Source organism: Epinephelus lanceolatus, chromosome 8 (assembly GCF_041903045.1).
Source record: "Epinephelus lanceolatus isolate andai-2023 chromosome 8, ASM4190304v1, whole genome shotgun sequence".
NCBI lineage: Eukaryota > Metazoa > Chordata > Actinopteri > Perciformes > Serranidae > Epinephelus > Epinephelus lanceolatus.
The window spans coordinates 28,330,181-28,358,065 of NC_135741.1; the positions used below are offsets into that span (position 1 = coordinate 28,330,181).

Genomic DNA, 27,885 nt, shown 5'->3' on the forward strand with positions numbered 1-27,885 from the left:
TTCTTATTTTCCAGTGAAATAGTTATTTCAAAATATGATAAACATTTTTGCCAATTCTTGTCCCCACATCCTCTACACTGGACCTTTAACAGTGTTTTTCTGTATTTGACAGTGACATTACCATAACAAGAGTTTTTTTATTGTTTTGGTTTTTTGTTCACAGAAAATGCTACTTTTTGTGTAGCATAAACATATCTTGTAAGTAAAATAATGGCTCTAGCCCAAACCATAGGAGACAACCCAAGAAAAAATCATCAAATCATGGACAAGTGAGTCATGGACTTTTGGCCCTTTCGTAAAGATGCATTGGAAATACTGCAGGTTTTTCCCACAGTGTTAGATTTTCTGCTTTTTATTAAAGTATATTTATTAATCTCTTTATTGTCATTACTGTAACCGACAGATGTAATATTGTGAACACATCTTGCTGCCACGCTGTCCTATATATATCCATTCATTCTGCACTGTAGGTTTCCATTTCATCATCTTTTTTTGTCCTTAATTTTCCTCTCCCCCAGTTTTTTGTCAAGTATTTCACAGTGCCAATTTACCATCTCTCCTCTTTTCAAAGCACATCCACCCCCTGTTTTTCTCACCCATCGACATTCCTCTCAGTTTCGTATTTCTTTTCATCAGCCTTTTCATCAGGCCTCCTCCAACCGAATCTCCTGCATTTCAACCCTGATAACCCCACTCTGCCTGTACAAGATGAAGATTTTGCAAATTGGGTTTACTTTACCTGCCTCCCTCCCGCTCTTTCTCTCATCACTTCCATATCTTTCTATCACGCATTTTACCTCAGTTTTTCATGTAATTTCCTCTCTCTGTTTGCGATCCTCCTGTGTGTTTCTCACTGCAGTGCTTTTGGATTCACCTCCTCTTGAACCGCTCCACCTTTCTGTGGTTGATCAAGTGCTCTTTTTGTCTAGCCAGACTATCCAGATAGTGACTCGCTATATTATTACCACAGTAACATTATCATAAGTGTGAACTGTTCTCCAAGATGGTTGAAGCTTGTTAAGCAGGGACACAATTACGTGCTTCAGATTCAGTTGTTATTTCTGGCATCTCTATGGTTACAATGCCATTCAGTGGCCTAATAATAAGACATGACAGTGATTAAATGAAATGATGTGACTTCTGCAGCGTCTTTGCACTTACTCACTGCTGCACTGACTTTAACGTATTCAAAGAACAAACTTTTCATCCGTCGCTCTCATTGTTTATGGACAGGAGCCATAGATGGATTACTGTGCAGGCCTACCGGGCAAAAATGTCAGGGGCCACTCTTGGCCCTCACCTGCAAAATGTCACTCGATAACCCTGATCTCCTGGTATTGGTTTGACAGGGTGGTCGTACAATGGCCTACTCAGTTTTGCTGGCCTGCTGATCTCTGACTCTCTGAAGTTGTTTGAGCAAATTAGAACAGATTTTAATATTCCCCACAGAGACTTATCAAGTATCTCCAAATCTGTCATTTTACAAAATCTCTTTAAAAGAAGAATATGATTCCCTTGAAACTGTCAGAGTTAGAAGATATATTGGTTTCAGCCAGGATTCGAAGTTTTACACTCTGTTGTTTCATTCTGACTCGTCTCTGTATGATTCCCTGAAGCCGTTGTGGGAGCGTGACCTGGGGGGAAACATTTAGCTCTGCCAATAGGACCAAAATCTGCAAGGGGATTTTTTTCCAAAATGCACTTCGATTTCTGTACATGAACTAAATTTTAAGTGTTTTCATAGGATGTATTACACACCCATCCGCTTCCAGAAAATGTTCCCCAACAGCTCAAACCTTTGTTTGCAACCAGTTCTCATCTTCGTTCTACTCGTTCCATCATATTTCGGACAATTTCTTTGATGGCGATGTCAGATCTTTGTTAACAATTCTTTTATATTTGGCTCGCGATAGTCTGCTCCACAGGTCCCCACAGTTGACATGTGGCGATCACAGATATCAGCTGTGCTTTCTCTGGAGAAACTGAATTATGATCTCAATAATAAATCAGACATGTTCTGGCAACTTTAGGAACCATTACACTTTTTCCTCCAGAAACACTGACTTGCTTATCCCTGGACGGCAGTCACTGATCGCTACATCTGTTGATGTCAATACCACTGTGCTGGACAATCTCTTTTTAAAAACATTAGCTTATCATTCTTAGTTGTAATATATTACAGCATCTGTTCTTTTGGGGTGTTTTGTATGGATATTCTTCTGTCTTGTCTGTCTTTAAGTCTAGGTGTTATTTATGTTGGTTGGCTATGTTTGTTTATATATGTATATGCTTTATTTGAAAATCAAATAAAAAGAAAAAAAGTGTCACTTTACATAATACGTACTGACAAGGAAGAGACTCAAAGTGACCACAAAAAGTGTGTTAGTGTGCTTTATATTCCCCTTCTTCGTTGCTTCCATAGAGAGAAAATAACTACCAAAAAAGAGGCAAACCAACCACAAAATCTGTGTGTCTTGCTCTTATGTAGGAGAGGTGGTGGGGGCTCTTGCATATCTGTGCCCAGAGGCCTGTTGCCTCATAATCCGCCCATGGCAGGAGCAGGAACATACAGTAAGTGTAACCTAATGCTGAATGTTATTTTTTATTCCCACCATTAACCTGACAAAAATCTCAACAGCTCCAGTTATTCTGCTCATGAGCTGATGCACTCTTCTACTTATGTTTGTGTCATCCGCCGCTGATGCCACAGCCAATGTGTGGCCAATGAAAGTAGGCAGCGGAGCCCATCTGATAAGACAGATCAAACGCCTCCTAATTCCAGAAATGTATTTTGTGCCTTGGGCCATCAGTAATCCCTCCTTGATCAACTGTCGCTAAGCTGGCCTGAAAAATGCTAGAAGACATGCAGCCGTACACATCGCTGCATTCTCTGAATCCTCCGCTCCACGCTCCCACCTCCACCTACTCCTCCGCATTCCTCCATCCATCCATCCTCCTCTTACCTTATAGCTTATCACAAATCTGGCCACTGGTGTGTGTATGTGTGTGTGTGTTGAGCAGCTCGGAGCTCAGGCTTTCTGCTTACATTCGCTTCCCCTCAGCATCAATGTGCCCTGACAGTTGACCCTGATTTTCCTCTGCCACTGTTTCCCTGTCTTCACACACCACTTCTTCTTCTCTTGAGCCAGTTCATCCCTCTGTCTCCAACCATTCTAACCACTTATTCTTAATCATACACAAACACAAACACATGAGCTGCTCCTAATTGACCAAAAAGCTGAGTAGTGACACTCAGGTGCATTAACATCGTCTGCTAATGGGTGCCAAAACATCACAAATCACATCCATTTACAGGCAATTAATCCAGACCATGCTGACTGACTCACCTTCTCATACGTCCACCTCACATTTATTCGTGTTGGCTCAGTCTGCTGTGTGAATAATGCACATCTTGCCCTAGGATAGAATAGTGATTCTAGGATTGAAAATACACCATCGTTGCCTCTGGGAGACCTGGCTCGCTGCTGCTTATACATACACATGGAACATATGTAGGATGTATTTTAGCCCACATAACTGGCAGCTGTTTTGGCCGAGGCATCCCAGCATAAACCTCACTGTCACTGTGGAGAAAATAGCAGCGGGAAAGGATTTAGGGTACGAGATTTGAGGCAGCAGCAGAAGCATTTTCTCTCCATTAGAGGCTGCAGCTGTAAAAGGCCTCCTGCCTGCACCATCTTCACTTCCTTCAGTTTGTATCATAGACAAACCTTTTCATTTGACTTTAGCTTTGTTGGGACCTGACAGGTTGGCTCTCTCCCTGCTTGCTGTAATAACCTCAAGCTATTTAGGTTTCATTAGAATCATGTGACATACGTAAATAGGATTCATGTATGAACTTCTACTTAAGACTGATCTGAGTATTCTTTCTGTTGCTAGGTAGCACATTATATTATTGGCCCATGTCTGATAACCACTCATGAATGATAAGTGGATATTTAGATGTAACAATACAGTGTTCATACTTAGAGAAAAACATCATATGTGCGATAATTGTACATGTAATAGGAGGATCTTAAAGGGAAACTTTGGTATTTTTTTAATTTGGCCCCCATGTTTTTGTGTCGAAGTGACTAAAGGAGAAAACAATTTGTGAAATTGGTCCAGTGTTGAAAGAGAGCGCTGTAGCCACAGCTGCGAAACAGGCTGCAGTGTAATCCCTAGGGGCAATTGTGCACCATCAATTTATGTCCATTAAAAATACTTGTTTGGTGAACTAACAGGCTCAGGTTGTTATTAGCAGTGTCTGACATTACACAAAAGACCATGCAGAGAAATTAAACATATTTCCTTACCTTTCATGGGCCTGTTTATCATTGTGACCAAGTCTCACTAATGCTGTTTTCAATGGAAGTCGGTGACATGAAGCTACATACATACATCTGACACTTTTCGCTGGCAACAGGCGCGATGCACTACAAACAAAAGCTGAGCTGGCCTCAACTTTTTTCAGCGTTACAGTGACACGATGAAAGCATCCATCAATCATGTCTTTGTTTCTGGCTGTGTTAACTTTATTGTGTTATTTAGCTGAGTTAGCTGATGCTATGCTAGCTTTCTGTGTACTGTGGTGTACACAGGGATGCAATGGGGCGGTGAAATGTGATGTTAAAATGGGACTCAGTCACTGAACAGAAGCATTTTTTTTTTTATTTTTTTGACCAAATGATGAAACTTTAGATGAAGTTGAAACAGTAATGTATGCCGACGACACAGTTATATTTGCCCATGGGAAAAACCATGATGAAGTCGCTGCTACATTATCAAACGCTATGGAGAGAATATCAGAGTGGCTCAACCAGTCATGCTTTACACTGAACACAGACAAAACAGTGACTATGTATTTTCAGAAACAGAATAAGAAATATAGATATCCTGAAATACTTGTAAAAGGACAAACGATAAAAAATGTTGAGGAATTTAAATACCTGGGGGTTACTCTTGACTCAAATCTGAGCTTTAAAAAACACATCAAAAAAATGGCTCATGTTTTGAAATTCAACATCATGAACTTCCTTCATATCAGGAACTCTTTAACAGCTGATGCTGCAAAAATGTACTTCAATGCTATGATACTCCCCTACATGAGATACTGCATGCCATGTTGGACCCAAGCTAACCAGACCACTCTAAAACCAATCAGAGCTCTCTATGGGCAAGCATTGAAGGTTCTGGACAGAAAACCAAGACAGCACCACCACTGCAACATTCTCTCCAAATACAATTTACTAAGCTTTGACAATGTAAGTACATTATCAAACATTTGCTTAGTACATAAAATAATCAATAATGCAGCCCCCCCACCATTAAAAAAATTCATACTCCCCTGCTCTGAACAGAGAACAAGAGCTTTAAGATCTGCGACGAGAGGAGACTGTAAAATCCCACAAAGAAAGTCATCCTTTGGTCAATCTGCTTTCTCCATCAAGGCCATCGGAGAATGGAATAGACTCCCTAGTGATCTGAAAATCAACAGGAATTATCGCAGTTTCTGCCTTGCCACAAAGAAACGGCTCCTGAGTAAACAATGTTGCCAACACTAGGTGCTGCTGTCAGATTTCCTGTCTGATTCTCTGTCATTATGTCTCGTTTTGCGTTTGTCTCTTCTGCTGTTTATCTGAGCTCTGTTACAGATATTTCTGTCATATTACCATTGTTGGTATTTAATCATCCCTGCAATCCCAAATTAGAATTGTACTCTAAACTATTATCAACTCTAACTTTTTTTGCTGCTACGAGCACTTTGTCGACAACCAACAACAACACCAGCACTTTATCTATGCACATTCCTGCCTTGCACTTTATATCGGGAGCTACTTGGACTGCCTTTTAGTGTTTTCTAAGTTGTTCCTCCCTGCACTGTAACAACTTGGTTATTTTAAATGTGGAAATTGTATGTCTGTATTGTCTCTGTGCTGTCCTCTGTTCATCTGTATTTTAGGTTTCTTTGGTTTTTAGATTGTGGTCTTTGTATATTGTAAATTATATGTTGGGACTACAGATAGAAATTAGCAGTTATTGCTAAATCTGGTGCAACCATCTCCTCATCTCTTGTAAATGATTAATGCTATTGCACACTGTCCCTTGATAAACTAAATAAACTAAACGTTCAGTCGAGGTTTTGTACCAGACACATAAGCCTATGCCTTAACTGTGTTAACGAGTACCTGAGCAACACTAAAACAGTGATTTGGTGTTTGTAGCTTGTCACGCTGTTGCATTGTTACTTGTAGTATGAACACAGTATGAAGCAGAAGTCTTGTTCTGAAATGTCGCAGACCTTTCCACATTTTTGAAATTCAGCCATGACATTCAGAGTCTTTTAGGTAACATTAAGCTTTGCTTTCTGTACGCCTGCACGACCAACTCTTCCCAGCACTCCTCTCTCCAACTCTCACAAACTTTTCCACCGTGGTTTTTCCTGCAACATGTCACCTCTCGTGAGATTTCAGAATGAGACTTCTCCTTGAGCGAGACTTGGTCACAATTAACAAACAGACCAGTGAAAGGTACAGAAAAACATTTCTATGTTGGGTACTTCAGTGTAATGTTGGCAGACACTCCTAATAACAGTGTGAGCATGTCAGCAGCAAAAACAAGCACATTTTTTATGGACGTAAACTGACAGTGCACAGTTGCCCTTCGGGATTTCATTACATTACATCGCAGCCTGTTTCTCTCAATACTGGTCCAATTTCAAAACGTGTCTCCCTTCATTACTGAGACACAAAAACTTAGGAAAATGGGGTCTAGTTTGAAAAATACCCAAGTTTCACTTTAAGTATAAAAATTCCACAACTTAAACTCCTTATTTTTGAGGGGAGTTAATGCACTCTGAAATAAAGATGCTGTGAAGTCAAACTTGATTTGTACTGAGACAGAAAATATACTCTGAATGTGAGCTGTCAGCTGCTGCAGTGAATATTCCAGCCTCCAATTTTCTAGGTTAGAGCGGTTTCAGGTTGTGTTTGAGAAGGAATCAACCGGCTTTGAAGAGTGAAAAGGAGCCAATTGCCCCAGATTCAACACAAGGTGGGCTTGAAATTGTTCCAGTGCTTCTCAGAGGCTCTAGCTGCTGCTGATGAGAGCTCATACTCTTTTAAAGCACCTCGAAAGACTTATCTTTAAAAAAAAAAAAAAAAACAACAAAAAAAAAAACCCCTTGTTTAATAAATGTCTATAATTTTCTATCAGATCAAAATTCACAAGCACTGGGACAGGGGACAGTTAAAATCATTTAATGTCATCAACACGTCATGAACTTTATTTCATGCCAGAAAACAAACATAGCATCCACATAACAACTGTATACTCTTCATAAAAGAAATGATAAAACACTTAAAAAAAAGAGTGACCACATTCATTCCTCACATTATCCGAGCAACCACAGCTCAATAAACTATCATACATTTACCAATGTTCTACAACACATTACATCTCTCATTAACTACTGTACACAATCTTATTATACTTTCTAATGTCATACAACGAAGAGTATCTGCTTAATTTCTGTACTCAAAATATAAACTTCTATTTCGTGTGTATTGAACTCTTCTGATTACACACTGCAAATGTAAAATGGCTTTCAAGTTTAAATTCTAGAGTAACAGTACAGGCAAACGGCAGACGTCATTTCTTTAATTGTTATCGTCTGCTAATGTCTCACTAAACATCAGTGCAGCTCTTGGTTCATTTTACATTTTCAATAGACAATTTACAATAAATATCTGTTCTTCACAATTAGGTCCACGTTTCATCTTTTTCTAAAGTGCAGGAGTGACACACGGATGATAAAAGTTTAGATGCGGACCATCATTGCTCATCAACTATGTTCTACTGGCTGTCTAACCCATCAGCAAAAAGACGCTTGGCAGCAAAGCTTTGAAGGAGACAACAAAGCACAATACCACAGAGAGAACAAGGGGAATGCAGGACCCTACCACTATTTCTGTTTTCGTCTGAGTGAGGGATATGATGGATGGACAGGTCAGTTTCATTCACGTGTTTCTATTTTTGTGGCATCAGTGACATTATACCTATTCTAAGATGTAGTTTCGAATGAAATAAACGAGCACTGAGAAATAAGAAATCATGCAAATCTTTTTTTTCCATTTCTTCTGTTTCTACTAAAACCAGAAATGGGCCTGTGGAATGAAAGTTGGCACAAATCCTGACCACACAATAAAATATTGCATTAACTTTATGCTTTCTCTCCAAGGTTTTAATTTGTGTCACTCTTTGACTGGTTTATCTGAGCGCCTGTCTTCTTTTTTAATGACCTCAGAGCAGAGCTTTGCAAAAACAATCCTGGTCATGCCATGAGGAAAAAAGTGTTATCAAAGAACAAAAGAGGTAAAACAATTACACAGTCAGCTCTTCCTCCTGCTTCTGTTGTGTTGAATAGCAGCAGCGTTGCTCTGTCAGTTGTTGTTCATAATCCACCAGGAAGCTGTCGAATGAAAAAATAATTAAACATCAATGTTTTGTGCTCTTTGATTGAGCCGAACAAATGAGGAAAGACAACAGGAAGAGAGGCTAAATGTCAACATGTACTTCTATTTTTCCCTCAAGAAAACAACAGCCTCCTAAGACTATAATTTATTATCTAAAATAGTATTTCTCACACATTAAACCTGCATTAACTGTTTTGTTTTGGGGTGTTTTTTTGCCACTTGGGGACACATCCAACAAGCTGCACACACAACATTGACACATTATAACCTTTAAAGTTGGCAAACAGTTGCCTGTTTACACATCCAGCAGATACAGAGCAAGATTAGTGTTAGCGTCCTTTTTCAGTCTTAAAATTTTTCTGCTCTTGTTTTTCTTCTTCTTTTTTATTTCACTTGATGTGTTTTAAGAAGTGTTAAAAACCGTATGCCCAGTTTCTTAGTTTTTAGCTTTGTTGTATTTTAGGAAGCCTTGTTTAACACCTTGGCCAAGGGACTACAGATAAAAAAAAATAGCATCTTGAATAATTCTGGCATTTTTATACCATGTGTATTTGTTCATTTGTGCTGCCCCTTATTAAATAAACTAAATTAAAACTAATTTAAAGGCATGTTTCTGATCACCCAATGAACATAAGTCCAATATTCACTCTGCTTTTAGCTCTGTTTTGGTTTCCACCTCCTCCTGAGCGAAACAGGTTGCTAACTTTGCCATTCGGTGCCAGGCAGGTAGCGCACAGAAGGTTAAACAAAGCTTTTTAGGTGCCAGTTGCGTCTAGAAATTGACCTTTCATAACAGTTGAGCAGGCTTGGAGCCTGGCAGACCCCCAGTAAACTGTCCCCTTTCCTGTTATACTTGAAATGCTGTGTGTTTGGCTCAACTATGTTGAAAAGAAGATGGTTAAAAGATGTAGCTAAGGGAACTCTGAAACTGACACTCGCCACATTACATAGGTGTCATAATTTTCACTGACACATTATGTTGTCTCTGCTGCCTTCAAATGGAGTCATGTTTACTGTGTTCACGAGAAGAGTGCATATGCACATGCATCTTGTGGTATCCAAAACCTTGCAAGTGGACATTTTCTGAAAGCTCAGAGTTCACGAGTTGTGACGTGTTTGCTGACATTTTCAGAAATGCCAGATGCCATGGAGGTTCGTTTTATAGTGGATGGTAAGATAATATATTGTTAATTTAGTTGTATAGAGTTTTCCGTCATAATTTTACAATACATCAGAGGAAAATGTTGATATTACCAACAGTCCCATCTTTTCCCTCTGTCATTATGTGTTTGCATTTCCTGCATTACGTAACCCCCTCATTGGGCTGCTATATTGTTAGCCTTGATGGCTTGTAGATACCAATGGTAGCATGTTGCCATTGCCTAACAGTGGTACTCTCATGACTGTTAAATCCTACACAGCTTCCCAATGTAACCACGAGCTCACGAGTTCCAATCCAGTTAAATGCAGCAGTTATCACATCCTAAATGTTAGTAAGCTAAGTAGCTAGCTAATATATGGCCACATCAAGAGGGATTAGCATAATGTTAGATCACCAACATCAGCCAGGTCCTCCTTATTTCTGCGGTAATGATAAAGAGATTAGGAAATGAACAAATAAGTTAGTTGCATATTTTTAAGATGACATGAATTATCGTTGGCCAGAAACACATTGCCTCTGTTTATATTGCTTGTGTAAGGCTACGTGCTCTCCCAAAGTAACTTTTGTTGTTACTTATTTGGAAACTACTTGTAGCAGCCCATCATGAGTATATCCTTCCATCACATGCTGTCGTCCTTAAAAATCTCATACACACTGTGGCACCCACCTATACAAAACCAGTGTCACCATGTTTCTTTTTGTGAAGCTTGTCCAACCTAGCAACAGTAACTAAGGTGTGCAGAACTTTGGATCAATTACACTACTGAGAGCAGTAATAGTGAACCAAAACATTAAGTTCTTAAAATGCTCTGTTAGAACTGAGGGGAAGTGAAGAATTGGGTGATATTTATCCATGAGCGACTGCTTTCATATATTTGTTTGATCTTTTACTAATCTAAAAATATTGATTCTAGCAGCTTTAATGGTAAATGTATTTTTTACCTGAACTCTATTGTTTCCCACAAATTATCCTCCCAGAAAGACGCAGATAATCCTTTGTATCTTGAAAGACTTAAAACTACCGTTTCATGTGTGAGACAAATGCAATAATACGTTTCCACAAGGTCATGCTGTTTTTAACTCTGTTCTCACAGTTTTACTGAGAATAGTTATCATTAATTCATAAAACTAAATCAAACTGGATTTGTGTGAGATTTAGCACATGAAATGGCAGCCTTCAAAAGGCTACAGATTATTCATTAAGGGTCTGGTTTCTACCTGGGAGAAGCATGGTTGAGACCATCTCAGGCTCTTCCAGTGAGTCGATAATGCAGCGCTGGAAGGTCTTACTGATGGACGACTGCAGGTAGCTGAGAGGAGAGAGAGATGAAACGCTCAGCAAGGCAATAACACTTCAAAGAGAACCTGTGAGCAGCTCGGTGTGTAGGGCACATTTTGGTTCAGCAGTGAAATTCTCAGAGCATGTTTTCCAGTCTGATATGCCGTGAAGCCCTTCTGATCCTACCTCATCCAGGAGAGACGGTCCTGCCAAAATTCGTACATGATGAAGCATGATCTGTCTGGCAGGTTCTGGACTGAAACGCTAAAAATAAAAAGACACAGAGAGAAAAAGAGGGCAGACGGGGTTATCTCATATGTTTGGGGAAATTAAAGCGATTTGAAAGGGCTGCAGCAAATCACGGAAAGATCCCGAGGCAAACAAAGGCACGGAGGCAGAGAAAGGGACATACTGCAGGTTGTTTTGCTGGCTGCTGGTGGTGTCTGTGTAGATTTTAAGAGCTTGCTGAAACTGCTCCACATCCTTCTCCTTCACAGACATTTGTCTCTGGACCAGCAGTATGTTCTGGAGAGAGAAAACAAATCACATGGCACATTTGCAGTTGTATGAGTCATTCTAGCTATTCATAAATATATGAATCAAATACATTAAAATCACTGGAAACATCTCAACAAATAGCAACATTTTAATATTTTTGTTTTTTTTAATTTGGTTTTGTGTGAACATATCTTATATAATCTGACACAGCCCTGCATACTAGTGTACCTATGTAGAGTGCTCCAGGAATAAGTCCTAAAATGCCCAGAAATGAGTTAGCATTTTAGCACTCGTCCCAAAGTCAAGCCCTTGTCTCAAAGTCAGTGGGTTTTTTGAATGGATTTGGTTAGATGCCTGAAATAAGGTCTGTGGTTTACACAAGTTGAAGAGCCTTTTAGGTTTTTTCTACGACATAAAACACATCAGTAGATTCCAAACTCGCGAATTTTGAAGCTTTAATGTGTCTGACAAGTGGCTAAATGGGACGAGAGAACATCATTACACCTAACACAACTTCATGGCGGTGCTGTTTCATAAACGTTTGTTTGCCACAGAGCTTATTTTCTGCAATAATCCAAAATCCGATGGAAAATTCCCATGGGCTTTTTGACGAAGGAACCCTGGCCACGCTAACCTCCATGTCAGCCGACAGAAACCACGCTGAAGGGCTCTATTCAGCACATGTACTGTAGGACTCACCGATTTATACGTCCCTGCCAATGTGTCCTCTTTGAGAGGTTCAAGATGTGGACTCTGAAAATGATGACATAAATATTTCAGTCAGTCGTAAGAACGACAATTAACAGCAAAAGCGGCTCAACTGAATCCAGCAAAAGACTAGCTTGTAGTAATAGTCTGTCACAAAGCATTGGCTTTCACAAGGAAGATGTTCATATTAACCCTCCAACAGCCTCACTGCAGCCCTGAGAACAATGGTTACACTACACTCTTGTCTGCAAGGCCAAGATAAGAAAACATAATTAATAGTGTGTTAGCAGGCGAGCTCATTATCCTTGCAGCGCTGGTATCTGACCTTGGAAAATACCTCATCTACAATTTCTGATAAATATGCAAACTTAAAAATGAAACAAATCCCAAAGGAGCACTAAGACACCATTTGTGCTCTTCTTCAGACCTGCAGATAAAAATACTGGAGGTTTCTTGTACATTTCACAAAATTAAAACATCTGTATACATTTGTTATCCTCGTGCATCAATACCAGGGCTGCACTGATGCATCAATATCTGTGTGAAGCACTGAGCATTTGAGTGAAGCACAGCATGTATTTACAGGCTGATGCTTATGCATAACATTCAGTTTGTGAAGTTCAATAAAGCTTGTGTCGCTGGCCTCAACAACAACACACACACACTTTGCACAAACCATCCTCCCTGACAACATGAACCACAGGGTGAACGCTGTGTTTCTGCAAACACACAGCACGGCTCAAACGATCGGCTTGACATTTCTGTCTGTAACAGCTGGGCCTCTGTACTTAAACCTGAGCCTCACAAAGAGCAATTCTCCCTCAAGAGAAAAACCTTTTGGCTACAAATTTTTGTAACAAATAAAACTGACACAAAAACATGTTTCTGTAAACCGTGTTGGAAAAGCACTGTAGTGATCCTGTGGCTCCTTCAAAGGACTTAAATTCTGATTTAAAGAAGAGCTTCAAGACAAGATTTTCTCCATAACTGTGAGAGATGCTTATAACCAGGTGGCAGTTTGAAGGGGGATAAGGGGGGATGCCACCCTCCTTTTTAGCCAAATGACCAATATGCATCCCATCTACATCCCCCAGGTCTGTATTTTGACAGTGCGATTCTTTTTAAACCCACACAGCCATGGATGTATAATGAGAACTGGATACAGTACTGGAGGCGGGGTCCTGTTCATTCCTATGAAAGTTGCTCAGCGGCACATGAAGCCCCCCAAAAAAAGCTCAATTTCTGCAGTATGATGTTTTGCATCGAGGGGCTCAGTTGCGACACTCAAAATACATGTATGATCCACTGAATCACAGACATGTCTTTCCCAATATATGTCTTGGCGAAAAAGTCTTTTTCCACCCAATAGCATCACATGACGGACCGGGAAGTTGTAATACTTTTGGCCACTATGTAAAAATGGCCTCAAAGCTGGGAACTCAGCCTGGGAGCTTGAGCACAGTTTGTAGCACTAGTTTAGCAACCAGAAAACAAATGCGTGCATTAAATCATGTCACGTAACGCTACTCAGCCAATCAAATCTGTGCGATAATAGAGTGAGTGTGATACACACAAACACAACAGAGGCAAGACGGGAGACGAGAGTCGGAGAAATAAGAGTCAGAGAGAAGTAATTTTAAATAGCGTGTTCTGAAGAGGGAAAAGCAGATGGGGAAAACAAGGCTATTAATCAAGAATGGACAGACTCTTACATATTCATTCTTCCCATGGGCAGTTCAATACCAGTATGTCTCATTAATTTTAGAGACTGTGGTGATCATTAAAAGCAGAGCATTTTTTGAGCAAACATACCCACTCAAATCTGAACTGAGGGCCCATAAAATAAAATATTCTATACGGCACTAAATCACTGCCTAAATCAACTAGTGTCTACAACTGAAATCTATTATCATTTATATTACTATATATTAAAAGGAAAAGATCGACATTTTGGGAAATACACTCAATTGCTTTCTTGCCGAGAGTTAGATGAAAAGATAGACACACTCTCACATAAGTTAGCTAAATATGAAGCTTCCGTACAAACCTCACACTCCAGTTTGTCTATGAGCTGCTCCAGTTGGTTGATCTGGGAGCCCCAGTGGTTGTCTGGCTCCACGCTGACCCCTGATCCCCAGAAACACAACATCAGCACAACAGGCATTTTTTGTTTTGGATGACCTACTGAGAGCATTCTCCTGAGCTGGGTACACTGCTATACACCATTTTACTACCACCTCTTGTACCTTAATCACAATGTTTCTGAAACGTACCTGTGGTGAGCATGCCAGAGTAGGGGTCAGTAGGGGAGAGACACATGTTCTTCTGGATGCGTCGGCCGGGGCGTTTGGCCACCCTCTGGATAGGCAGGTCCTCGGGCTTCTTCACTATCCTTCTCCCAGTACAGCCCTGGTCATGAACGGCCTCCATAGCGCAGTCCAGTGAAGACTGAAGGGACTGCAGCTGGGTGGAGGTCTCCCTCAGCAGGAAGCGTGTCACAAACTGACCCAGCACTGATGAACCCTGGTACTCCTTAATGGAGCAGTAAGGGTAAAAAGGAAGGTTAAGAATCAGCCATGATGTAAGGTGAAAAAAACATATTTTTTCATTGTTAATTTATTTCTTATCTCTTGAAATGTTTCTTGTGATTTTGTAGATTATATGATGGACTTGTTTTGCCTGTTAATCTTCAGCTTGGGTGATTATATAAACAGCAAAAAGCAGCGAGTCAGACACCAACTGATTGTTGATGCATGTTACGTTCAGCTTTGTGAGCATGAAAATTGCTGATTGTCAGATTGTTGCCTAATACCCTGAAAACCTTGTATTTTGAGGCTGTCTGTCTGTCAGGATTATTTTTCTCACTTCGCCTATAAAAAAAGAAATATGATCCGCATGTATCAGGTATCCTATTGCAGTTGTTTGGTCAGAGGAACTACATGTCATGATCCTGGCTGTTAGTTGTGAAGTTACTGTTTTATTGTGGAGGTCACACCTCATGTTCCCGCCTTGTCTGCACCACCCTGATTTGTTTCACCTGTTCCTCATTAGCCCTGCTGACACCTGTCTTTTGTTGACTCCCTTCCTTCCTTTGTGTTCTTGGTCTGTGTGTTTTCCCGGTTTCATTATCAGTTCGTCTGTGTTTCTGGCTTCATTCCCTGATTTGTCTTTGGTCCATGTGTTCCTCGTGTCATACTGTTAGTTCTTGTTTAGTAAGTCAGTTTGTTAGTTCTGTTTTGCACTTGGTTCCTGGAATTATTTCTGCCTGCATCCTCACGTTTCTGTTGCCTGCCTATTTTTGATGACTGAAACCAGGGCTGCATTAAGCCCCGACAAAAACTGAACAGAAATGGCTGTGCGTTGAACACCCTGTTGTATTACGCACTTTTAAGGTTCAGTTCAAGGTTTGGTTTAAGGTTTAGTGCAATTTAAGGGGGCTTTACAGGCATGGGAAACATACGTTTACATTACCAAAGCAAGTATGAAATATAAACAAAAACTGTATTTAACATTTGCATGTCATTGCTAATTGGGTACGACTCTGACACACCCACCAAACAAGAGAAAACATACCGAAGCTCATGGCACACCGTTTCACAGAAACATGTCGTTCAGCCTGAAAGCTGTAGCAACATGGTGCACACCATCTTGAGACTGAACATCCCCCAGCTCTTGTAATTAAAGCTCGCCTTTGCTCCTGCAACCTGCCTGCCTTGTGTCTTGCATTTGGCTCCTTTTGAACTGAAACCTAACACCAAGTTAAAATAGAATTATTCCCACATGCCAAAGCACAAAGGAGTAAAGACAGAAACATTGAGTGAAAATATCACCGTGTAGATTACCTTAAATTAAACCTTAAACTACTGGGTCAAAAAGCGTGTCCCAGCCTTCTTTGAATAGCTTTGCCGCTGCCTCCCTTGCTGGGACCACACCCATCTTCGAACTCTGCCTTCATTTTGATCACAACACTGTAAAGTTTCATGACTGCATCGTGTATGGTTGCAAAGCTATTGTGCAAAATCTGTACACAGACAGCCGTATAAACACCAGACAAAATACTCCAAATGGCTTTTGTTGTGTCACCTGAACACATTTCGCCATGATGGCACACCCAAACACACACAGATTCACAATCCCAGCTGTTGCAGCATTGTCATGTCTGGTAACACAGTGATAATGTTCTATTTCATGAACTGGAAAGTGATGTTATGATAATAAATGGATGTCTAGTGCCAGTCTGTGGAGGACTTTCTGAGAACTACAAGTTTCAGTGCAGTAGCTGCGTTTTGTTTTTTTTTTGCCAGCTCAGATTTTGTGGATAATGAACCCAGTCAACATCACCAGCACCCTGCGGTGCAACGAAATAGAGATTGGAAAACAATGACAAGGAGACGTTTGAAAAATGACCACCAAGCTTGATGTAGTCCTTGTTTCTACGTGCTGCGTTTTCTCGGCCGCAGACACTGCACAACATGAGTAATGAACCCCACTCCTTCTCTCAAATTCTCCTCCCTTTGTTTTCAAGACAGAAGAGCTGCGAAATCACAGTAGATGTTTTGTTATCTCGAGGCACCACAACAACACAGAGGACACATTCTCGTCTGTTTCCAGGCATTGTGAAAGCTACATGTGAGCCTTGGTGGCCCTTGAGCACTGCTATAGGATCAGTTTTATCTTCGAGTTTGCAATAAGAATTTAATAACTAAGGCGGATCTCAGGATGGCTAAAAAGGCAGCTGCTCTTTAGGGCAGAGAAAGCTTTTTGACAGACTAATAGCAACATGAAAAATGCATGAGCTGTTGGAAGGCATGGGTGAAAGGGAAAACTACAGTGTCAGAGAAGACAGATGCAAAGAGAAAAGAGATAAAACAGTGAAAGAGAGGTGTGCATCTGAGTGAATAATGGACTCGGATTAAAAAGGAGGGAAAGACACTGAAAGAGAGGGAGATTAGAGCAGCAGAAAAATGGCCGCATGTTTGTGGTGCAGTTCTGTGGAGGACATCTGAAGTCAGATCAGTTGGACATCTGGGGGGTTTGTCAGCCTTAGTTACTGTCATCTATGCTCGGCTATCCCCCTATGTTCTCTCTCTTCATCAGCAACACCCACTTCCTGCACTGCAGCGAAAATATCACAGAAAACAACCTCATAATAAGTCTACATCTATTCACAGTCGGCACCTGATTCTTTTCCCTCGCCGAATAGCAATAAATATTCACCAGGTGGCTTCACATAAGGTCGATAACGCTGAGCTGAGCTATTGATTATGTCTTAGTGGAAGTTCTCTGATGTCGATCTCAACTGTGTCTGCCTAAAACAACATGATTACAGCCATGTATGTCGAGGGCAGACACTTTAATCCTCTCTACATCTCATGGGATATACAGTATACCGTTCTGCTTGACCAGGCTTCATGACAGGATTTCATAACGCTCTAATTAGCATGTTTCACAGCTCAAGGCTCGTGATTTGATGAGATACTCGTTATGTGGTAAAACATGTGAAAGAAACGCTGGTTTCGTAAGTTTCACTCTTTTGAACTCAACGCTATTGATCTCTTTTTCAGCTCCTCAGCCTCAAGTTTACTTTTAGGACGTAACATATGAGTGATGAAACCAAAGGTTATGATATTGGTAACTGGGTACTGGTTTGAAATAAAAAGCAGAAAAATACTCATTGTTATGTTCAATGAACACAGTGCAATTAAATCATTGCTGTCATGTGAGGACGAAAGAGTTAACAGCAGTAATAAAATGTGTTATAATGCCAGAAGAAATCTTGGTCCCATGTGAAGGTGATTTTTGTTTGAATGTTCAAATCACAGCATTCATGTGTTTCTGCTCATGTTACAGAACGTACCCAACTACTGCAAATTACATGAAAGTTAACACGGCATCTCGTGCTGAATATTCAGTTAATCAACTAATTTGTCAACAGAAAATCACTGGAAACTGTTTAATCTGATTCAAGCATCTGAAATGTGAGGATTTGCTCCTTTCCTCCATTTTATATCTTACTTGATTATCTTTGGGTTGTAATTAGCCACATGTACAATGTCGGTCAAGACTGAAATATCTTAACAACTATTGGATTGATTACCATGAAATGTTATACATATGGTGCCCAGATGATAAATCCCACTGACTTTTGTGATCCCCTGAAGATTTCCCTTGGCACCACTGTGAAGTTCACATATGCGATTTTGAGCAAAAATGTCTTGACCATAGACTGTGGGTGCATTCCAAATCGCATAATTTTTCTTTTTACTTTTAGCAGGTACAGCAGCTGCCCTTAAAAAGTATGTACTGTTGCATACAGAATGCACACAGTTGGGATATACTCCTGTACGTCCTCATAATGTTACACCTTGAACTTTGACCATGATGATAAAACAAAATGCCGCTCACCAAGCTTGCTAGTAATGGAAGTCAACCCAGACAGCTATGATGTTGTTATTTTGCAATAAGTTATAACTGCATACATTATAGATTCTTACATAAAATATTCACAATAGTGAAATTACATAGGCCACACATTTCTCTGTAATTATTATCTAATAATTATGGCCTTTTGTTGTTGATTATATTTAAGATCATTTTATTCAATTTAACAATTAATATTCCTGTTATTACTAATGGACTGGTCATCGGTCATCTGAATGTGCTGTCATGTCGCTGTGTGCAGAGGATTGTGGGTCAGAGTCGCCAGGAAAACATGCTGGCTTGCATACTGCAAAACTGGACCAGATGTAGTAGAACATCCTAGTATTTTTGACATACTATGTATTGGGACATATTAAATGTTTTTCTGGCATACTATATAGTATGGTAGTATGGGTATTGGAACGCACAGTGTATAAAAATAATGAACTCAGCCACAGTGTTGTCACCGACTGGTTTATAGACGTCAATTTCGAGGCTTCGAGCTTGGCATTTTGGCTGTCGACATCTTGGATATTTGAAGCCAGAAGTGACTTGAGGTAATATTTGGACAAATGTAAATGCGTGGCTTATATAAAAATTCACCCCCCATACTGTACAGTTGTCATGAACAGGGAAATTAGCCTTAGACACTTAACTGTTTTTTTGTACCAGGCTGTAAACATGTTGATTCGCTGTAAAGTTTGACATTTTAACATGGGGGTCTATGGGGATTGACTCACTTTTGGAGCCAGCCTCAAGTGGCCATTAGACAGACTGCAGTTTTTGGCACTTTTGCGATGGCTTCATAAATCAGCCATTTGGTCTTGGAAACTATTTGAATGAATTTGGTTGAGACATGACTCCCTCAGGATGAAATGTAATAACTTCAGTGATCTTCAGACTTTTACTCCTGCACCATCATCAGGTCACACTTTTAATTAATATTTAATTTATATGTTGCTTTAGAATTACAAAACTAACAACATTCCCATGAGTCTCAGCTGTATTCTCTGTGTATTGCTAAACAGCAAAGCTAAAAATCAAGAAAAGTCATGATAATCTTGGTAAGCTCAGTATATATGCTAAACGTTACCTTGTTAGCATTATCACCGTAAACACGTTAGCAGGTGCTGTTAGCATTTAGCTGAAACTGCACTGTATCTGTAGAGTACAGCCTCACAGAGCTGCTAGCATATCTGTGATCTGTCATGTTTAGACTGTTGGTCTGAGAATAAGGATCATTTTTAGTTTGGGAAAATGTTGCATTTTCATGATTTTCTGGCATTTAAAACTACATAATTTAAATACTAAGAAGAAAAATAACCAACAGATTATTATCTATTATTTTTCTTTGAATGCTGCATCTCTGTGACCTCAAATATTTCGCCATATTGTGAAATCAGCCTGAACATATTGTAGTTCAATCGTTTCCAAAAGAGCCCTGAATGATGTTTACATAAATTACTTTACTTTCTCTTTACTGGCCGTCCAGCGGATTTACAAAGACAAAGAGCTGCCAGTGTCTTTCACACTAACAAGCTGACGGCCACTATCTTGTTAGAGGAGGCCAGTTTTAAAAGCACGGCTTGTGTTGCAAGCTTCTTTGAGCTCATATTTGAAAATGTATTGTTAGTGAGAACAAGCAGAGCGGGTATCAGGCAGTCAGTCATGCTGGGCAGTTCTGTTTTCCTCTGTATTGCCACCACAGCAGAGTGATCTCAAAGACCTCTGAGAGGGTTTCAGACTGACAGCTGAGGCACAAACAAAAAAAACAGCTTGAAACTATGGAAGCATGGCGGATGCTTACAAATGTTCTGAAAGCTGACTCTCAGCAGAACTCATAGCTGAACCCCTGGCTAATATTTTCAACTTATCCCTGTCCACTAATTCTATCCCTAAATTTTGGAAGGAGGCATATGTTTTGCCCATTTTTAAAGAGGGGGATCCCTCTGGCCTGAACAACTGTTGGCCTATTTCAAAACTTTCAGTGGTTGCAAAAATTATGGAATCCCTGGTGAATGACCAGCTAAAGGAGTTTTTATTAGAAAGCGGTCAGCTTAGCTCTGTTCAGTCTGGTTTTAGATCAGGTCATAGCACTATAACTGCTGCCTCCAAGGTGCTGAACGACATAATTCAGGGTCTTGATGATAATAATAAACACTGCGCAGCAGTCTAAGGCATTTGACACTTTGGACTACACCATCTTAATCAATAGGCTCCATAATATTGGCTTGAGTGTCAACTATGTTAGTTGGTTTGCAAATTATCTTACTGACAGGTCACAGACAGTCCTTGCCGATGGTCAGAGGTCATCTTCCAAGTCAATTGCCCCAAGGATCTATTCTGGGGCCTATCTTGTTCACGATTTATATAAACAACATTGGCACAGATAGACAAAATTCTGATTCATCTAACTTTCATCTGTATGAAGACGATACAATTGTTTATTCTTGTGCCTCCTCTCTGTCTTGCGCTTTTCAGCACCTCCAAAAATTGTTTAGCTCGATTCAGGCTGATTTTAAAAATCTTAAACTGGTTTTAAATGCTAGTAAAACAAAAGTCATGCATTTCTCTAGATCCAACTCCCAGCCTCCTGTTCCTCACATTTTCACCACTGATGGAAAGTGCATAGAACAAGTGGCTTCCTATAAATATCTTGGAGTCTGGCTTGATTCTAAACTTACTTTTTCTAATCATTTGGGAAATCTTGCCAAAAAACTCAGGATTAAACTAGGATTTTACTTTAGAAACAAGCATTGTTTTAATCTCACTGCCAAAAAGACACTTGTCATGGCTACCTTTCTTCCCATGATTGATCATGGTGATGTTCTTTATATGCATGCCTCTGCTGCATCCCTTAAGGCTATAGACACAGTCTATCATGGTGCCTTGCGTTTCATTTTGAATGCCAAATCTCTCACCCATCATTGTTTCTTATATGAAGGGTCTGGTCTGATATCACTAAACTATCGCAGATGGCTCCATTGGCATATTTTTATCTACAAAGCCATCTTAGGGCTACTCCCTGGCTATTTGAACCGCCTCCTCTATCGCTCTACTAGTGGGTACAGCCTGCGCTCTCAGGACTTTTTGTTGTTCTCGGTCCCTCGCGCCTTCACTGAATTTGGGAAGTCTGCTTTTAGTTACTATGCCCCTTGGTCCTGGAATCAGCTCCAGAAAACACTAAAATTGGCTGACCTTGTTTCCTTGGGTGATTTTAAATGCTTGTTACAGTCTGTAAAAACAGAAGTCTGTAGCTGCTTTCTTTGAATTTGATGTGTACTGTATGTACTTTATGTATCTATGTACTGTTGTGTTTATGTTTTATGTTGTTGTATTGTTGTAACTTTGGTTTGCTGCCTTCTTGGCCAGGGCTCCCTTGTAAAAGAGATGTCAATCTCAATGGGACTCACATGGTTAAATAAAGGATATATAAAAAATAAATAAATAAATAAATAAAATAAATGGTCAACAGTCTGTTGATGTTGTGCTAAATAAACACTGTGCAGAGGTGAAATTATCACCCACCTCTTTAGTTTTATCCATGGCCTTCAAAATGGCCACATTCAGCTTTTCCAGAGCAGACAGGACATTGACATATTCCCCCAGATGTGGAGTGAAGTACTCTGAAGGAGGAGAAGATTTGTTGAGCATACTTTGTGTCTGATCAGTGGTGTTTTCCCACAAGAGGGAAATAAATCACACTGATGGCATTAATTTAAATTAAAGTAGTTATGTCAATGTCATTGTTACACCTTAATTTCAGAGTCGGGGGCATGCTTATGTTTGAGTTATGGTTATCATTGGACAGATGAAACCTCAGGCCTTTGTGATACATAAAGGTGATCTTATATTAAGTAAAGTTTTGAGAGTAATTTTTATGAACAAGATCAGTAAAATACAGCAAGAATGACACATAATTACCTGAGAGTTTGTCTATGTCCAGGTTTCTGTGAGACAATGGGAAGAAGAAAAAAAGATGTTAATTTAAGACAGGGTTGCCACACATGTTCATAGACTAAATTTCCAAACTTCCCACTTTTCCCTGACCTGGCATCTCGGGAACTTTTAGTTAAAGGCAGGTGTGCTGAAGTGAGTTGGGAGAGCGTGGAAGACACCACAGGGTTACAGTCCTTAACTGCCATGTTTTTGGTTAATCTTAGTTTTTATTGTTTGATGAAGTCGTTTTATACCCCATTGATTTGAACTTTGTTTTTGTAAAGGCCTGCTCATTTGGGGAATGTTTGTTTGGGGATTTTGTTTTAATTTTTTTTAATGCAACAGTCAAGACAATCAGTTAGCGTCATCTTGCAACTCTCCATACATCCTGCAAATAAGTCAACTCTAAAATCAACCGAAACACTCAAACAGTGAGTAAAACTAAACCAAAGACAGTGAGTTCATCATATCTCCCGATATGGCATCTGTGCTTAGTGCTAATTAGCGAATGTTAGCATGCTAACAAGATAAACTCAAATGGTGAACATTAAACCTGTACACATTAATACCTGCCTAATGCCAGTGTGTTTGCATGCTGACATTATCATGCAACCTCAGCCTCAGTCACTAGCATGGCTGTAGACTCTTGTTTTCTTGTGGCTTTCCACAATCAAGAAGGCATTGATTTTTATGCCTGATCTCTGAGGGGCGTTCAGACAAGGCATTAAACACAGCAACTGCCTTGCAACTAAACCTAGAAGCACTTTGAGTGCACATAGAGAATAATGTGCTGTATTTATACTCATTATAATGTAGGCTGCTGTAATGAACAGTCTGGGCAAAATGTGTAAGGGATCATGTGTGCTGTTTCAGTCAGTATTAGACTATGGTTTCAATAACTTGGTATTTGATATGATTATGTTACCTTCAATATCTAAATTAATGCACAGTGTTTGTTTGTTGTGTATTGCAAGCTTTCTGTCTAAAGTTGACAGTACACAAATTAAGTTAAGCTGCACATTTAAGCGTAGCTAAAGCTGTAACGCCTGAGAGATTTCTCATTCTACTTCATCATTGTTGTGCCCACACACAAAGAACGTCCTCTCGTGTATTTTTTTTTACTATAAAACCAGACTTTTTTAGTCCAAATAACATCTTTTAAAAAGTTTAAATTAAGCCGGTGGCAGAGGCAAATGTTTTGCATCTTTCCTAATCATATGTGTGCTCATCTGTGTGCAAACAGAGTGCTGTAAACTCTGAATCTTTCACGGCAGAATTAAAGCCCTCTATGGAATATTGACATAATCTTCACTGAAGGGAGGTGCTGACATCTCACTGCCAGGCAGCAGGAGAGCAGGAGGGGCTACAGATGGCAGGAGAGTTGGAGGACGTCCAAAAGGGAGATAAGCTCACTCTGTCTGCTGCCTGTCGATGGAGCAATACAGCTCCTGCATCTGGTCTTCAGTGAGGACACCATCAGTGAAGTACGACTGGAACTCCTCCAAGGACAGCTTCCCATCGTCTGAAAGGAGACAAACCCGTAAAAATTACACCTCATTGAACCCTGAGAGGTTTTATCACCTTAATGAAGAGCTTCTACATTATTCAATATAATGGAACAAGGCTACTTTGGCTTCACAACACTTACTTAATTTCAGAGATAACCTTGATGCTGTTGCAAATGAAAATAATTCACATAAATAGGCATAGCTCCAAGATCTGTCTTTATTTAGCTTTAAACCCTCTGTCAAGGACAAAACTACACTTAGAAGTGTTTCTCATAAAAGTGAATTAAACTAATTTCCCCTTGTGTGACTCCATTACTGCAGCAAATTTTTTTTTTGTTTTAATGGGTTGTGATGCAGCCGAAAATCCAATTTCTGCTCTTAGGAGTAATAATTACCTAATTGAGCGCCACAGCTTCTTTTTAAAGGACACCACATTTCTGCTTTTATCTCCTCATGGCTGAAACCTGATACTGCAAAATAATTTACCCACTGTTTTGATTTCTGCTGCAATTCACTTCCCCTCTTGCAATTTTGTAAAAATCAAATAAACACAGTTTGCACATCAAGCAATCTCACACCAGTGTGTTAATGGCAGAGGATAAACAGAAAGACGTGATGCTGAAAGTGAGCACAGTCCGCCTCTGATAAGCAGCGTCTGGGGCTGTGTGCTGCAGGGTCCGCGGGGTCCCGAGGAAATTAGGAGCAAGGATTGAGGGCTAGTTTGAGTAGTCAGAGCAGCGCTCACTAACGGACTAACTTCAGAGGGTAATGAGATCTCGCCTCCATCTCGCCAGCTTCGCTCTGTAAGCACTGAAGCCTTTTGAGACCTGGCTCTGAGATCCCTGCCAGGCAACAGAGCTCCGACTGATAGGCCTGCGCCAACAGTAAATCATATCATCTGTTATGTTTGTGAGAACTATTTTGACATGTTGCCAGCTCGCACAGTGGATGGCTCTGGACACGATGCAGCAAAGGCTTGCGAGCAAAATGACAAATTTCCAGAAGAGATTTGCCTCAAGTTTTATTCTATGTTTACTAATAACATTCAAGTGGAAAGTGTTTTACATTGTTCTGTTTTGAATCACTATATACTGGTCATACCCTTAAGCATAGGCATAAATTTCGGGTTGGGGGGGGGTAGAGCAGGGATGCAGGGGACACATAAATATGGATATTTACAACGTGTACATTTATCCCTATCAATACAAATATGAAAGTAGCAGATGACTTTCATTTTCACAAAATTTAAGACATTTACACCATAAATCGGTGCATAAAAATTGACCAGAATGCAGGAAATTAAATATTTGATACTCAAAACGACTCCCAAACCCTCCCATTTCATATGTTCCCCCCTCAATGTTGAAACGAAACCAACACTCTTGCCCTCAAGATGTAAATCTGTGGGTTTACTGAACATTTGTTGGCCACATTAAACTTCAGATGGAAGATGAGGCCATTAGAATCCTAATATCTATCTCAAACTTCCCTGTAAAAATCTTTCCACATGATGTAGGAGTAAACACAATCTGTTACACCTCTGACTCATTCTCCAGCCTTCTCCATCAGATCTGCCTTGGTGTAGATTCACACCCAATTAGACACCAGAATAAAAGTTACAGTGCAGCTCAGATGGCACATTATGCAAGTGTTGCTGTTTTTTTAAGGAGCAGAGCTGCAGTCGTTGAACGTCTGAGCTTCTCGCCATAGACTGTGTTTGGCTCACAAACACAGGACAGTAATCTGTGCAGCATGTGTTTAGCCTGGGAGATTTGTGATTTGTTTCTGAATTTCATCACATGATCACAATGTGCAGAAGTAGGCTTTGGAGACATGAACTGACAATTGGTATTGATAGGGTGAGTCAAGTAATTGATTAGTGAGACTCTCCTCAACTGAAAATCAGACAGTATTGCAGGTTGTGGGGATGAAGCCGGTTTCACAATAAACCATGCTAACATTCTCAACTGTTAGTACGACCATATCAAATTAGAATTTGATTAAAACCATGTTCGATAACCATGCTTTGAAAAACTCATGGTAAATACTGTTCAGCATCAACCAAATTTAGCAACAGTCTCCAAGACGCAGGCGCAGCATGCAACGTGGGTTTGTTTTGCTATTCCCTTGTTTACAGAGTTGGCGGTACAGCAGGTAAACCCAGAGATGCTACTGGTCCCTTGTTCGCATCTAAAGTGACACAGACACTCAAACAATCATTTCTTTATTGTTAATGCACATTTGATATAGTTTTTACATGATGTCATGGCACTCTGAGACAGTAAAATGTCGGTGGCATGGGATATAAACAACACTGTAATCCTTTAACGGAAAATGTAGAAACATTAAAAATACTATCATAGACTATTTTTTGGCTATTTAGTTGGATGCTGACAAAGCTACTCTGAATATGTCACATAAAACACTTTAACGTAATGCCAGACTGTTTCTGCTACCAAAGTAAAAGGGTAGATAAGTAGCTTATATAGTTTATGACTGATGAAGGCTATCTGACCCAAATGATGCATTTATAACTACAGGAGTCAAATAACAGTGTGGATTATTTTTCTAATAAAATATCTTATTTTTCCCAGTTCTCATCACACTGGTGTCTCATGTTATTTTGAGCTGCAGTGATGGAATCAGAGTGTTAAATTAGCAACACTGTCAGCAATCATTGCAGATTAAAATAAACTTTGCATGAATTAAAGTACTGCCAAAAGCATGCGTTTAGTGTTGTAAACGACCTCTCTGTTAGAAGCTCTGTTTTATAACAGTGGAAACAGAGCACTGGCAGAATGAAATTATTCTACTGATCTATAACAGTATATATAGGCTACTCATTTTTACCTGAGACTCTGGACTTTCAATGGATACTTTTTCTACAGTGATCTGATTAGTCAGAGGTCGGGGAGATGTTGACAGCCTGTGATCCCATACCCTGAAGTTAACCTCGCTAACTCCAAACCCTGCTTCGTAGTACAAGCCTCTGTCGTCCAGCTGCGTCCTGAAGTAAAGAGATGCTTTTATAGATTTAAGCTACCTAATCTTTACCAAACCTTAACCAGAACTTAACTATACAGAATACCACATCAGGACATGGTCATGTGGCTCGTTTTCATGACAAATATCCTATTTTGTTGTTTATGTTGGAGGATTTGTGAGATTAGTCCATCAGCAATAATTTTGATAATCAGTTAACTATTTTTGTCAATTATCAAGCAAATATGGCAAAAATATTTGCTAGCAGCTGCATCTCAGCCTCTGCTGGACAGAGACATGATCTGTCCGGAGAACAGTAACAGGGAAAACAAACGCGCATTTTTAGGTAAAAAACTGTCAGTAAGAATCATGTAATTAGTGTCAAAATATTCCGAAAAACTTGTTCCTTACTTGGAAGTTTCATGTGAATACCGCTCTAAAATCAGAACAACAACTAAGAAAGTTGGTGGTTTTGGTAGATGCCTTGATGACTTTGATGTCATATACACAAAAACTTGGTGGGAGACAGTTAATGTTTGGTTGATGGTAAAAACAAATGTGTTAATTTTTGTATTACATATCAATTTTTTGTTCACATGTAATTTCTGACATGGTTTTAGGTTGTAACTGTTAGTTGCTGTCCATATAGAGTGACCTACATTGGTTAGTAAAGTTAATTATTAGCACTAACCCTAACTAGTCAGGTAAAGTAATATTTTTGTGGTTTTAGTGAATGTACCTGTGCAGAAACAGCCTTTAACATGTTGTTTAAATGCTCTGAGCAATTAAATACAACACATCTTCTTTTTAGCATCCATGTTGTTTCCACACTACAAGCAGGAGGACCAACGTCCCACCTCGAGAAATAGGAAAATCCAAAGAGCACGTGAATGCAGCATAAGAGCAGACCAGACA

General features: G+C 39.8%; 1 protein-coding gene across 1 annotated transcript in view; it reads right to left on the bottom strand.

The window, feature by feature from the left end:
- Positions 1–7,243: 7,243 nt before the first annotated feature.
- Positions 7,244–27,885, bottom strand: part of LOC117258889 (N-terminal EF-hand calcium-binding protein 1-like) — a 34,010-nt gene continuing 13,368 nt past the window's right edge. Inside the window, exons 3-12 of the mRNA XM_033630107.2 lie at positions 23,894–24,002; positions 22,466–22,491; positions 22,070–22,167; positions 14,395–14,653; positions 14,169–14,248; positions 12,113–12,166; positions 11,328–11,440; positions 11,102–11,179; positions 10,855–10,946; positions 7,244–8,470 (exon numbers count right to left, since the gene is read on the bottom strand). Coding sequence (XP_033485998.1) covers positions 8,442–8,470; positions 10,855–10,946; positions 11,102–11,179; positions 11,328–11,440; positions 12,113–12,166; positions 14,169–14,248; positions 14,395–14,653; positions 22,070–22,167; positions 22,466–22,491; positions 23,894–24,002 — 938 coding nt within the window. The 3' untranslated portion in view covers positions 7,244–8,441. The remainder of the gene's footprint in view (positions 8,471–10,854; positions 10,947–11,101; positions 11,180–11,327; positions 11,441–12,112; positions 12,167–14,168; positions 14,249–14,394; positions 14,654–22,069; positions 22,168–22,465; positions 22,492–23,893; positions 24,003–27,885) is intronic.